We start from the raw sequence: 15,278 nt of genomic DNA on the forward strand, positions 1-15,278 counted from the left end.
TTTGTTCAGCGACACATTATTCCATATCTGTTAGTCACATGTCTGTGGAACTTGTTCAGTTTATGTCTCAGTTGTTGAATCTTATGTTCATAAAAATATTTACACATCTTAAGATTGCTGAAAATAAACGCAGTTGACAGTGAGAGGACGTTTCTTTTTTTGCTGAGTTTACAAGATTGAGTCTCACCAGAGAGGTTGTTGTTGCTGAGGGTGGTGGTAGGGGCCTGCTCCAATCCGCCCGAGGCACTTCGCACCATGTGGCGGGGGGGGTGGGGCGAGCGCTTCTGCTTCTTCCACTTTGACGACTCACTCATCCCACCAGCACGCATCTTCAGCTAAAACCGGTAGAACACACACAGTCAGTACACAAATACACAAAACCACTGGCTGTGCTCTTGGCTAGAGGGTGTTGTAATATCATCATATATTGTACAGATGATGGTATCAGGTTAATCTTTTAAAGGTAATAGGATCCTTTTCCATACAGTATTTGGACAGTGCCCCAGTATAACACAGTCTTAAAACAGAAAGTCATACACAGACGTCTGAAAAAACAACACTGTTTACTAACAGATGAGATTGCATAGCAGTCACCACAATGGCAAGATACAATATCTGTACGAAGGTGGAATAAGAAAATTCAACAAAAAGTCCCACAGGATTAAACACAAGAAACAAATTCAAGCAGCCACAATGAAAAAGGTCATGGCATGGTTTTGTTAGTGTACTCCAACACTTTATAATGAATCTAACTACATCAATACATATGCAAATTGTATTTTGGTTTAAAAAAAATTGCTCCTTAGCATTGTGTATGAATCTTTAGAAGTGGGTGGTTAGTGGGTTCAGAATAAGAGGACAGGAGGGGCAGGGAAGATGAGGAGGAGGGATGGTCATTCTCCAACTGAGTCACCAGTCATCTCCTTACCTGCACTCGTTTGTTTTTCCACAACATATTGTAAGCCTCAGGAGAGAAGGGGGCAGGTGCCCGTGATTAGTGATGGACGACATGTCAGCAGCAGCACACAGACAAGGAACTCACTCAGTGATGCATGGGGTGTAGGGGGGGGGTTCAACAGAGTACCATGCAAACCCCACCGGGATGGGCTTGTTTGGGGAAGAGGGTAGCGGGTTACGGGGGGGGGGGGGGGGGGTCGACACAGGCAGGCTCCATACGGAGACATTCACAAATGAGCAGGCCAAACCAGACAGCACAGTGAAGCGCAGGCAATCAGACAGAACGGCAAACTTCACATTGTAACTGCTCAAGCTGACATTTTTTTGACACCCCAATTTCTATCTTGTCTTATTGCTGCAACTCCCCAACAGGCACGGGAGGTGAAGGTCGAGTCATGCGTCCTTGGAAAAACACGACTCGCCAAACCGCGTTTCTTAACACCGGCCGCTTAACCGGAAGCAGGCTGCACCAATGTGTCGGAGGAAACACTGTTCAACTGACGACCGGAGTCAGCCTGCAGGTGCCCAGCCCACCACAAGGAGTCGCTAGAGCGCAATGAGCCAAGTAAAGCCCCCCCGGCCAAGCCCTCCCCTAACCCGGACGATGCTGAACCAATTCTGCGTTGCCCTATTGGACTCCCGATCACGGCCGGTTGTGATACAGCCCGGGATTGAACCCGGCTCTGTAGTGACGCCTCTAGCACTGATGCAGTAACTTAGACCGCTGCGCCACTCGGGAGGCCCCAAGCTGACATTTCTGGTGCCCATCAACATTTGTATTTGTACACATGGAGTCTAGGTTTGATGGGGTATGACTGAAATAAAAGTGTCACTTGTGTTCTTCTCTACTGTTTGTGGTATGAAGCTAAATCAGAAATGCCAGGGAAATGTCCAATCCAAGCCACACGATGCATACAGTGCATTCGGAAAGTATTCAGACCCCTTGACTTTTTCCCCACATTATTACATAACAGCCTGATTCTAAAATTGATTCAATTGTTTTCTTCCCCCCATCAATCTACACACAATACCCCATAACGACAAAGCAAAATCTGGTTTTAATAATTTTTGGAAAAGTTATTAAAAATAAAAAAACTTAGATATCACATTTACGTAAGTATTCAGACCCTTTAATCAGTACTTTGTTGAAGCACCTTTGGCAGCGATTACAGCCTTGAGTCTCCGCGGGTATGACGCTACAAGCTTGGCACATCTGTATTTGGGGAGTTTCTCCCATTCTTCTCTGCAGATCCTCTCAAGCTCTGTCAGGTTGGATGGGGAGCATCGCTGCACAGCTATTTTCAGGTCTCTACAGAGATGTTCAAATCGGGTTCAAGTCCGGGCTCTGGCTGGACCACTATAAGATTTTCAAAGACATCCCGAAGTCAGTCCTGCGTTGCCTTGGCTATGTGCTTCGGGTCATTGTCCATTTGGAAGGTAAACCTTCGCCCCAGTCTGAGGTGCTGAGCGCTCTGGAGCAGGTTTTCATCAATGATCTCTCTGTACTTTGCTCCCTTCATCCTGACTAGTCTCCCAGTCCCTGCCACTGAAAAACATCCCTATAGCATGATGCTGCCACCCCCATGCTTCAACTCAGGGATGGTGCCATTTTTCCTCCAGACGTGACGCCTGGCATTCAGGCCAAATAGTTAGATCTTGGTTTCATCAGACCTGAGAATTTTGTTTCTCATGGTCAGAGTCCTTTAGGTGCCTTTGGCAAACTCCAAGCGGCTGTCATGTGCCTATTACTGAGTGGCTTCTGTCTGACCACCACCATAAAGGCCTGATTGTTGGAGTGCTGCGGAGACGGTTGTCCTTCTGGACACCATCTCCTGTCTCGGAGCCCTACGGACACATCCTTGACATCATGGCTTGGTTTTTGCTCTGACATGCACTGTCAACTGTGGGATCTTATATAGACAGGTGCCTTTCCAAATTATGTCCAATCAATTGAATTTACCAAAGCAGTTTCCGTTTGCAGCGAACTCCAATCAAGTTGTAGAAACATCTCAGGGATGATCAATGGAAACAGGATGCACCAGAGCTCAATTTGGAGTTTCATAGCAAAGGATTTGAATACTTATAAGGTATCTGTTTCTTATTTTTAATAAATTTGCAAACATTTCTAAAAACCTGTTTTCGCTTTGTCATTATGGGATATTGTGTGTAGATTGATGAGGAAAAGAACAATGCATTTAACAGATTTTACAATAAGGCCGCAACGTAACAAAATGTGGACAGAGAGAAGGGGTCTGAATTCTTTCCAAATGCACTGTATATAGAAATGGGTATGAATACATGAACAGTCTGAAATAAAGTAATTTGTCGTACAGCCTGAAACCATTAACCTGTATTTATTTTCATTTAAATTAAATCTAATTGAGTGGGATAAAAATAAATAATCTAACCACAAAATAATTAAATATCTTCTTAAGTTGTTAATAATTTATGTGAAATTTATGAAATTCCTTTAAACCCAGGTTACAAGAAAATGCTAAAATATCCCTAAAATGCACTCTCATGCATTCACTCCAGATAGCCATGCTATTCTGGCCTATTTCTATGCACTCGTTGAAAGCCAATCGAAAGGTGTTTTTAACAAGTACCCTCTCTAAGCCCCTCTGATTGATGTTTTTAGGCTGCTCTGTACAAATAAGATCCTGTGTGTTCAGGATACAGGATGGGATCTGTGGGAGGGAACACAGGGAAATATGCATTTTGTAAAGAGGAACTCAAATAAAAATAAATAAAAAAAATGCAGCATTTAATGAGATGGCGGTGATATTGGGAAAAGCACGCCAACACGATGGGTGGAAGCAGAGGGAGCGAAAGGCATATTGGGTATGCAGTTGCAATTCTACACGTCAAGACAAGATATTATTATGGATTGTTTTGACAGTTTTCTTTTTGGCCGTGGGGGAGCAAAGTCCTAGCAAAAAGAGGTGTTGTTGCGGTGGACATCCCTGTAGAGTACAATGATTATTCACAGCACCATGGGAATGACAGGAACCAGGAGGAGAAACGGGGAGGGGGTGATGCAAGAAAATCAGTCATAGCCAGACAGTACTGGCACATTCAACATTAAGCCTAATTTGATTTTTACCTTCTTCATGTTGGCGCCCACAAAACTTTTGGCCTCCTCTTTAAACTGGGGTAGTCTATAAAAAAAAGAGAGGGGGGATGTCAATTATCAGACTTATACAGTGCCTTGCGAAAGTATTCGGCCCCCTTGAACTTTGCAACCTTTTGCCACATTTCAGGCTTCAAACAAAGAAATAAAACTGTATTTTTTTGTGAAGAATCAACAACAAGTGGGACACAATCATGAAGTGGAACGACATTTATCGGATATTTCAAACTTTTTTAACAAATCAAAAACTGAAAAATTGGGCGTGCAAACTTATTCAGCCCCTTTACTTTCAGTGCAGCAAACTCTCTCCAGAAGTTCAGTGAGGATCTCTGAATGATCCAATGTTGACCTAAATGACTAATGATGATAAATACAATCCACCTGTGTGTAATCAAGTCTCCGTATAAATGCACCTGCACTGTGATAGTCTCAGAGGTCCGTTAAAAGCGCAGAGAGCATCATGAAGAACAAGGAACACACCAGGCAGGTCCGAGATACTGTTGTGAAGAAGTTTAAAGCCGGATTTGGATACAAAAGGATTTCCCAAGCTTTAAACATCCCAAGGAGCACTGTGCAAGCGATAATATTGAAATGGAAGGAGTATCAGACCACTGCAAATCTACCAAGACCTGGCCGTCCCTCTAAACTTTCAGCTCATACAAGGAGAAGACTGATCAGAGATGCAGCCAAGAGGCCCATGATCACTCTGGATGAACTGCAGAGATCTACAGCTGAGGTGGGAGACTCTGTCCATAGGACAACAATCAGTCGTATATTGCACAAATCTGGCCTTTATGGAAGAGTGGCAAGAAGAAAGCCATTTCTTAAAGATATCCATAAAAAGTGTCGTTTAAAGTTTGCCACAAGCCACCTGGGAGACACACCAAACATGTGGAAGAAGGTGCTCTGGTCAGATGAAACCAAAATTTAACTTTTTGGCAACAATGCAAAACGTTATGTTTGGCGTAAAAGCAACACAGCTGAACACACCATCCCCACTGTCAAACATGGTGGTGGCAGCATCATGGTTTGGGCCTGCTTTTCTTCAGCAGGGACAGGGAAGATGGTTAAAATTGATGGGAAGATGGATGGAGCCAAATACAGGACCATTCTGGAAGAAAACCTGATGGAGTCTGCAAAAGACCTGAGACTGGGACGGAGATTTGTCTTCCAACAAGACAATGATCCAAAACATAAAGCAAAATCTACAATGGAATGGTTCAAAAATAAACATATCCAGGTGTTAGAATGGCCAAGTCAAAGTCCAGACCTGAATCCAATCAAGAATCTGTGGAAAGAACTGAAAACTGCTGTTCACAAATGCTCTCCATCCAACCTCACTGAGCTCGAGCTGTTTTGCAAGGAGGAATGGGAAAAATGTCAGTCTCTCGATGTGCAAAACTGATAGAGACATACCCCAAGCGACTTACAGCTGTAATCGCAGCAAAAGGTGGAGCTACAAAGTATTAACTTAAGGGGGCTGAATAATTTTGCACGCCCAATTTTTCAGTTTTTGATTTGTTAAAAAAGTTTGAAATATCCAATAAATGTTGTTCCACTTCATGAGTGTGTCCCACTTGTTGTTGATTCTTCACAAAAAAATACAGTTTTATATCTTTATGTTTGAAGCCTGAAATGTGGCAAGAGGTCAAAGTTCAAGGGGGCCGAATACTTTCGCAAGGCACTGTACATTCATTAATGCTATGTGATACATTGCCCTGTCCTCTCCTCCCTCTACGTTGAGTTCCTGTGCCTTCTCAAACTCAACCGTCAATTCAAGGTCATTCATTCATTCAGCCACCGTGAGTCGACAGGAAACCTGTTATCCACACCAACAAAGCAGTTTCCGTTTTCAGCGGATATTTGAAGTTGAGTCACTTTTATATGTAGAGCTAGAGCAATCAATCAAATGAAATGCAGTTATAAAACCCTTTTCACATCAGCAGTCGTCACAAAGTGCTTATGAAGAAACTGATCCTAAAACCATAGAGAGTAAGCAATGCAGAAGCACAGAGGCCAGGAAAAACTCCCTAGAAAGACTTGAACCCAGGAAGAAACCAGGCTCTAAGGGGTGGCCAGTCCTCTTCTGGCTGTGCCCGGTGGCGATTATAAGAGTACATGGCCATTAAGAGCACAGAAGGCGTAAAGCCCTTGCAAACTGTATGATACCAAAGGGCAGTACTTGAATATCGCAGTTTAGACTAAGAGAGTTTAGACTGGAGTCATTAACGCCACACTGAAAATAAAATCTGTATTGTGTAACCACATGCATGTCAATATCCAAGCAGGGACAAAGAACGGAAAATTGTTTGTCATCTTAGATGAAATTCAATTAAATCCCCCAAAGGCTTGCAGACAGTAAAATCAAAACAGCTGGTGTAGAAGTTGACAACTGCTAAACAAAGCTTGTTAAACTAACCAAAGCTCCATGAAAATAACCATAAACACAGAGAGACCAATGCTTATAAGGCACAAGGCTGACAGAAGCAATCTGTCTGACGGCACTGCATTTCCATCCCGAACCCAGATCAGCTTCTCAGTGGCTTGACGAGATGAGCTGTCCAGCGTAATGTTTCTACTCCGCACACACTGTCCGAGAGCCCTGTGCTTTGTGGACTCTTGGGCTTTGCGGCGAATGAGATGTCACTGGCTACCACACACACACACACACACACGGAGATGGGGCCCCCCCGACGTTAACTCTGCGTTAATAGAGTGTTGTCTTGCAAGCTCGATTATTGGATGATCTGTGAGTCCAACAGATTAACATTCATAATACTTTCAGTAGGCAATCTAAGCCTCCTCCTGAGCACTCAATGAGATCCACTGCTCATTATGCCCGGGCTGCCCAAGGCTCTTACGTCTTTATTATGGATGAGCTGCGGACAAGAGGGGGGGGGTCTACGTAATAGCCATCCTTAACGTACTCGCACGTTGTTGTGGGAAGGAGAGTTGTAATAACAGGCCTTCATTTTTTCACCATGGACGCACCTTTTATTTGACCTTTATTTAACTAGGCAAGTCAGTTAAGAACAAATTCTTATTTTCAATGACGGCCAAGGAACAGTGGGCTAACTGTCTGGTTCAGGGGCAGAACGACTGATTCTTTACCTTGTCAGCTCGGGGACTCGATCTTGCAAACTTTTGGTTACTAGTCCTAACCACTAGGCTACCTGCCGCTACAATGGCTGTCATTCATTTCTATTTGCATATCCGACAACTAGTAAACAGTGTTGTAAGAGATATGATAACAAGCTGCTGCAGTGCATGACACACAACTCCCAACGACGACACAAATACACAAAGAATGTCCTGATGGTGACTTAGCGATATCAACGGGCTCTACTGTGAAAGACACCACGTTTCTTAACAAATCCTGCATCAAATAGCCTCATCTGAGATCCATGCGCCTCCAAGAGAGAATTACACCGTGACTTTGTTTTGAGCTCTGTTTATTCTTGAGGTGGCGAGGGGAGGGGGGGGGGGGGGGGGGCGTAATACATTTAGAGAATGAGACGACTCTATTCCGGTTGGTTTTATGATCATTTCTGGCAGGATTACTGGCCATGCTAATTCTGTGTGTGTTTATGGGGGAGACGCTCTTCTTCATCTATATGCAGATCATACAGTCTGGCGCACTGCAGGCTCATCCACTCGTCTGTGAGACGATGTGACTGGAAGTCTAATGTACGGGCCTCTGGGACAGGGGGTGGGGGGAGCGATGTGGCATGCTTCCCCACTATGCTGAAGTCGGTAGAGAATCATGTTATTGCATTAGTGGACCGGCGCCCTGTTGACCTCTGAATGCAGAGGGAAATTAAGACGCTAAGTGTCGCCGAATACGTTAATGTACAATGCCTTCAGAAAGTATTCACACATTTTGTTGTGTTACAAAGTGGGATTAAAATGGATGTAATTGTAATTTTCTGTTAGCGATCTACACAAAACACTCTGCAATGTCAAAGTGGAAGAAAAATGACATTTGTAAAAATAAAATAAAAATCCTGAAAAATAAAACACTAATATATCTTGATTAGATAAGTATTCAACCCCTTGAGTCTATACATGTCAGAATCACCTTTGGCAGTGATTACTGCTGTGAGTCTTTCTGGGTAAGTCTCTAAGAGCTTTCCACAACTGGATTGTGCATTTGCCCATTATTATTTTCAAATATCTTTGAGTAAAATTGGTTGTTGATCTTTACTAAAAAAACATTTTCAGGTCTTGCCAAAGATTTTCAAACAGATTTAAGTCAAAACTGTAACTAGGCCACTCAGGAACATTCACTGTCTTCTTGGTAAGCAACTCCAATGTAGATTTGGGCTGGCATTTTAGGTTATTGTCCTGCTAAAAGGTGTATTCACCTTCCAGTGTCTGGTGGAAAGCAGACAACCTGGTTGTCCTCTAGGATTTTGCCTATGCTTAGCTCCATTCCATTTTATTATTCTGGAAAAACTCCCCAGTCAACGATTACAAGCATCCCATAACATAATGCAGCCATAGTTTAAAATATGGAGAGTGGTACTCAGTAATATGTTGTATTGGATTCGCACCAAACATAACACATTGTATTCCAGGACAAAAAGTGAATTTCTTTGTCACATTTTTTGCAGAATTACTTTAGTGCCTTGTTACAAAAACAAGACTTGTTTGAATATTTTTTATTCTGTACAGGCTTCCTTTTCACTCTGTCAATTAGGTTAGTATTGTGGAGTAACTACAATGCTGTTGATCCAACCAGTTTTCTCCTATCACAGCCATTAAACACTAACTGTTTTAAAGTCACCATTGGCCTCATGGTGAAATCCCTGAGCGGTTTCCTTCCTCTCCGGCAACTGCGTTAGGAAGGACACCTGTATCTTTGTAGTGACTGGGAGTATTGACACACCATCCAAAATGTAATAACTTCACCACGCTCAAAGGGATATTCAATGTCTGCTTTTTTTCTTAATCTACAAATAGGTTCCCTTCTTCGCGAGGCATTGGAAAACCTCCCTGGTCTTTCTGGTTGAATCCGTATTTGAAATTCACTGTTCAACTGAGGGACCTTACAGAAAATTGTTTGCGTTGGTTACAGAGACGAGGTAGTTATTTTAAAAAATATATGTTTAACACTATGATAGCATACAGTGAGTGTCCATGTAACATATTATGTGACTTGTTAAGTTAACTCCTGAACTTACACTATACAGTGCATTCGGAAAGTATTCAGACCACTACTTTTTCCACATTTTGTTACGTTACAGCCTTACTCTAAAATGTATTTAACAGTTTCCCCCCTTAATTAATCTACACACAATACTACATGAGAATTCAAAATACATTTTTAAAATCTTTTTAAAATTAAATAAGTATTCAGACCCTTTACTTAGTACTTTGTTAAAGCACCTTCGGCAGCGATAACAGCCTTGAGGCTTCTTGGGTATGACGCTACAAGCTTGGCACACCTATATTTGGGGAGTTTTGTCCATTCTTCTCTGCAGATCCTCTCAAGCTCCGTCAGGTTTGATGAGGAGCGTCGCTGAAACAGCTATTTTCAGGTCTCTCCAGAGATGTTAGATCCGGGCTCTGGCTGGGTCACTCAAGGACATTCAGAGACTTGTCCCGAAACCACTCAATCGTCTTCGCTGTGTACTTAGATTCGTTGTCCTGGAAGGTGAACCTTCGCCCCAGTCTGAGGTCTTGTGGGCTCTGGAGCAGGTTTTCATCAAGGATCTCTCTGTACTTTGCTCCACTCATCTTTCCTTCAATCCTGACTAGTCTCCCAGTCACTGCCACGGAAAAACATCCCCATAGCATGATGCTGCCACCACCATGCTTCACCACGGGGATGGTGCCATGTTTCCTCCAGACGTGCCGCTTGACATTCAGGCCAAAGAGTTCAATCTTGGTTTCATCAGACCAGAGAATCTTGTTTCTCATGGTCAGAGTCCTTTTGGCAAACTCCAAGCGAGCTGTTATTTGCCTTTTACTGAAGTCTGACCACTACCATAAAGGCCTGATTGGTGGAGTGCTGCTGAGATGGTTGTCCTTCTGGAAGGTTCTCCTATCTCCACAGAGGAACTCTGGAGCTCTGTCAGAGTGACCAGGAAGCTCTAGGAAGAGTCTTGGTTGTTCCGAACTTCTTTCATTTAAGAATGGAGGCCACTGTGTTCTTGGGGACCTTCAATGCTGCAGACATTTTTTGGTACCCTTCCCCAAATCTGTGATTTGACCCAATCCTGTCATCTCGGAGCTCTACAGACAATTCCTTCAACCTCATGGGTGATCAATGGAAACAGGATGCACCTGAGCTCAATTTCAAGTCTCATAGCAAAGGGTCTGAATACTTATGTAAATATGTTTTTTTTTATTTTTATAAATGTGCAAACATTTCTAAAAACCTGTTTTGCTTTATCATTATCGGGTATTGTTTGTAGATTGATGAGGATTTTTTTTTTTTTTTATCCACTTTCGAATAAGGCTGTGGAAAAAGTCAAGGGGGCTGAATACTCTACGAATGCAATATATACAAAAGTATGTGGACACCCCTTCAAATTAGTGGATTCGTCCATTTCAGCAACCCCCGTTGCTGACAGGTGTATAAATTCGAGCACACAGCCATGCAATCTCCAAAGGCAAACATTGACAGTAGAATGGCATTACTGAAGAGCTTCGTGACTTTCAACATGGCACCATAATAGGATGCCACCTTTCCAACAAATCAGTTCATCAAATTTCTGCCCTGCTAGAGCTGTCCCGGGCAACTTTAAGTGCTGTTATTTTGAAGTGGAAACTTCTAGAAGTAACAACAGCTCAGCTGTGAAGTGGTAGCTCACACAAGCTCACAGAATATGACCGCCATGTGCTGAAGTGCGTAGTGCATAAAAATCCCCTGTCCTCGGTTGCAACACAGCACAAGAGCGGTTCGTCGGGAGATTCATGAAATGGGTTTCCATGGCCGAGCAGCCACACATAAGCTTAAGATCATCATGTGCAATGCCTAGCATCAGCTGGAGTGGTGTAAAGCTCACCGCCATTAGACTCTGGAGCAGTGGAAACATGCTCTCTGGCAGTTCGACTGACAAATCTGGGTTTGGCGGATGCCAGGAGAACACTACCTAGTGCCAACTGTAAAGTTTGGTGGAGGAGGAATAATGGTCTGTGGCTGTTTTTCATGGTTCGGGATAAGCCCCTTAGTTCCGCTGAATGGAAATCTTAACGCTACAGCATACAATGACATTCTAGACAATTCTGTGCTTCCAACTTTGGGTAAGGCCCTTTCCTGTTTCGGCATGACAATGCCCCCCGTGCACAAAGCGAGGTCCAAACAGAAATGGTTTGTCGAGATCGGTCTGGAAGAACTTGACTAGCCTGCACAGAGCCCTGACCTCAACCCCATCAAACACCTTTGGGGTGAATTGGAACGGCGACTGTGAGCCACACCTAATCGCCCATCATCAGTGCCCGACCTCACTAAGGCTAGTGGCTGAATGTGAAGTCCCTGCACTAATGTTCCAACGTCTAGTGAAAAGCCTTCCCAGAAGAGTGGAGGCGGTTATAGCAGCAAAAGAGGGACCAACTCCATTTTAATGCCCGTAATTTTGGAATGAGATGTTCGACAAGCAGGTGTCCAGATACTTTTGGTCATGTAGTGTATTTAGGCTTGCAATTAAAAAAAATGGGTTAAATACATAGACTCAAGACAATTCAGCTTTTCATTTTTTATGAATTTATAAAAATGTAAAGAAAACAAAACATTATTCCACTAACATTATGGGGTATTGTGTGTAGGCCAGTGACAAAATCTCAATTTAATACATTTTAAATTCAGGCTGTAACAACAAAATGTGGAAAAAGTCAAGGGGTATGAAAACGTTCTGAAGGCACTGTATTTCATGATAATTCCAATTGAGGCTTGACAGGGATTATACCATTATTAGTAGATGGTAAACTGACTTTTGCATAAAAAAGCTTGAATGATTATCATTGGCGCTTTAACATGGTCTGATGACGAGGACTGGGATTTTCAGTTGGAGTTTAAGTTCACCAAATGACCTTCATACTAAAAAGTCAGACATTGATTATGAAGCAACTTGTAAAATTAAACAGACTTGTAATTTACACACAGCACAGTGAGGTAAGCCCTAACCCTACAACTTTCCCTCCCAGTGGTTTTCATGGTAGGCGCTCTAATCCAATATCCTAATTGAAAGGGTTCTCTATGGACAAACTGGAAGTTAATTTCCTGAAGTTTTCCAGTCCCAGTGTACGGTGTGGAGGCTTGGGCTTGTCTCACACACACATATATCTCCCCACCCTTCCCGTTACCTGGAAAACAGCAGCTGCACCATGTCCACCAGTGTGTGTTCGGCTGATTTCCTCAGGAGCTCTGTGAAGAGGGCAAAACAAACAGAGGAGGTGCCATTAGAGCCCAGAGGACAAGAGGAAAGAGGCCAGGCTGGGACCTCTTGTATGTCTATGTTTGGCCTGGATAAGGAGGGCATTTTATTAAAGCACAGCTCAGGGACTGAGGGAGGGTTGGGGGGGTAAGGGGGGCGTTAGTGAACTACTAACGCCTGAAGGTCTGGAGGGGGTGAGAGTTGTAGTTGAATGGTAGAGCTCATCAAAATGTTAGGCTGGAGTGATGAGGATTCTGGAGACCATGGAAGCTAAACGTGAAAATCAGGTTCATATACATGAGTTCCAGAATTTTTCCCCTGGAAAAGCTTCATAAAATACAGCTGTGTGTCTTTCTAGCAAAGCATGTGGACTAGCTGCAGTTCCTTCCAGGTGCATCAATCACTGGGAGAATTACTGAGATGGAGAACTCACCGCTGAGGCGCATCTCGAAGCAGATGCGGAAACACGACTGCATGATCTCACACACAGACTCGTTGGTCAGGTGGGCTCCTACGGGCGTGAGCAGCAAAGTCCTCAGGACCTGTCAAGGCAGAGACAGTGTGTATACATGCGAGTGTGTGCATGCGTAACATTCAGGGTTGCCACCTCAGTTCCACATGGGCTTTTGCGAGCAGAGGAGGACAGGCTCATTGTAATGGCTGGAATGGAATGTTCGGAATCAAACACATGGAAACCTCATTTGACACCGTCCATTTATTCTATTCCAGCCATTACAACGAGCCCATCCTCCTACAGCTCCTCCCACCAGCCTCCTCTGTTTACGAGGTATGCCATCATACAGTAAATGTTCAACCTCAAAGGGAATCCAGCCAGGGTATTCATGCATGTAATACACTTGTAGAAAGTTTCAAATGACAACCCATTCCCCATATAGTGCAGTGTCTAATATGTGCACTACTGTAAACTGGGAAAAGGGTGACATTTGAGATGGAGGCCTTGAGCTTGTTTGATTGATGATCGTCTGGTGCACGTTTACCTGTAGGATTTTCATCAGCACTACTTCATCGCTGGCGGGGTCCGTCCCTACGAATCTGGCGTGTGTGACGGCATCCGCCATGTTCTCGATAGCCTCCGCCGCCGCCTCGTGGTTAGCATCTGCACAGGGCAGATAACAAGATGGCCAATGTGATAATCTCCTTAGAAATCAGCTGACATTTAAAAAAAAAATCTTACTGCTCATTCAAGCCTAAAGTCTGCCAAGTTTCACTCAGCTGAATTTAAGTGACAACTCCATTTGGAACTGTGTGAGGCACACAACAATGTTCAAATATGGATAGCATTGTCATTCAAAACAAGATAGAACAGAGGAAGTGAAATAATTGTTAGCCGCTAGCAAGTGTTGCAGTATCCCCTGCATGGAGGCCAGTTCAAAGCAGGCAGGTCGAGGAGGTTATTATTGAGAGGAATGCACATTGATATTGCCATCTTCTTACCAGATGTCAATACTGTGCAACAAGGCAATCTGTGAAACGTTTGATGTTAAGGAAACCCTTATGATGGCCTTCAACCTCGAAACGAACATACCTGTTTGGCAGACATTGTTTTCCAGACCAACTAAACCACTATTCTGTTCCGATATGATCAATGAAGACACATTTTTGTCATCTGAGCTATTGAATAATTAAAATAGGAAAAATTCCAAGTAAAAGACCTAGTGTCGCTCCACCTCAGAAAGCACATGGAAGAGGATTTTGACAGTCTATTGAAAAGGTATGACAACACTCCATGTGTTGGTTTTGTTGTCCATTGTTTCAAATGCTAACTTTTTAGCATGTGTCACAAATTCAATGCAAATCAATGGTATCTATATTGGCATTTTCACACTTCATGTCTAACAACTTCAAAAGCCGTGGTTGGCTTTTGACAATTTCTTAGGATTCCTCATGTACTCAATGTTTGAAAAAGGTTTGGTCCAAATCGGATGTTAGGTACAATATTTATTGAATATTTTATGAAAAACAAAACTATCTAGGAGTGCATCATTACATGAATGCATGTTTAATGCACAGACAGCTGCTGTCAAACAGATAATGCAGAGGACAGGTTTTCTGACAAGTGATAGCACTGCATGATTGGATGATTGGACTGTCGAGCCAATAAGTCTTACATCTGATGGTCACACACACACACACAATCTAGCATGGTCCATCCAGAAGGTCCTTCAAAGCCTGGAGATCTGATCACCAAATGTGGCCTTTTGTGGGTCGTGCTGGCCAATTGGCTGTCTAGGCAACAGGAGCTAGTGTTTTGAAACCCAACAAGGCCAGGCAGCGGCCTGGAGCCAGCATGTTTTTCTTTCCCATCGCTCTTAAAGGAGCATTTCATTAACTTGGCCTAATAAGCAGAGAGCATACTAGGGGGAGGAGAGGGATAACAAGTGAAAGCCTTTCCAGGTAGAGGTCTGATGCCACACAACATTCTATCTATTGACGGATAAATAGGAAGGGTTTAGGCGGGGGAGGGGGGAAAGGTTTAGGCTGGTGCCATCCTTCCCACTGGCAATCGATAATTGCTGTCATTAGCAAAAATGGAGTGGGGTGAAGTTAAAAAAACTTGAGTGAATGCCGAGAAACGGCGCAACGTGGTTAGCCGAGTGAAACGGTGTACAGCCAAAGTCCCTCAATGAGGCGAGGGTCACAACACCCGTGGAAGTTGTGCTGAAAACGGCTCATCCCACCACAGAAACTGGAGCTATCCAGCAGAATGTCAGAAGTGATATAAAATACTAATCCCCCTTGGCAAAGTCTAGCCTAAGGGGAGGACTATTGTTAAAATAACACAGTTGGCT

At 43.4% G+C, this 15,278-nt stretch overlaps 1 protein-coding gene across 7 annotated transcripts in view; it reads right to left on the reverse strand.

Annotated features, from left to right (window-relative positions):
• The window catches only part of LOC110502410 (Golgi-specific brefeldin A-resistance guanine nucleotide exchange factor 1), a 127,880-nt gene that overhangs the window by 32,047 nt on the left and 80,555 nt on the right, over window positions 1–15,278 (reverse strand). For 4 of the 7 annotated variants that reach the window (XM_090216808.1, XM_021580428.3, XM_090216809.1 and 1 more), the window contains exons 5-9: window positions 13,467–13,585; window positions 12,902–13,010; window positions 12,398–12,458; window positions 4,061–4,115; window positions 188–335 (exon numbers count right to left, since the gene is read on the reverse strand). In XM_090216808.1, coding sequence (XP_090072934.1) covers window positions 188–335; window positions 4,061–4,115; window positions 12,398–12,458; window positions 12,902–13,010; window positions 13,467–13,585 — 492 coding nt within the window. Of the gene's footprint in view, window positions 1–187; window positions 336–3,563; window positions 3,715–4,060; window positions 4,116–12,397; window positions 12,459–12,901; window positions 13,011–13,466; window positions 13,586–15,278 lie in introns of those variants that run through there. The other 3 variants (XM_090216810.1, XM_090216812.1, XM_090216811.1) reach the window with 3 other exon arrangements.

The sequence above is a fragment of the Oncorhynchus mykiss genome, chromosome 23 (genome assembly GCF_057628025.1).
Source record: "Oncorhynchus mykiss isolate SJ-2025 chromosome 23, ASM5762802v1, whole genome shotgun sequence".
In the NCBI taxonomy this organism is placed as follows: domain Eukaryota; kingdom Metazoa; phylum Chordata; class Actinopteri; order Salmoniformes; family Salmonidae; genus Oncorhynchus; species Oncorhynchus mykiss.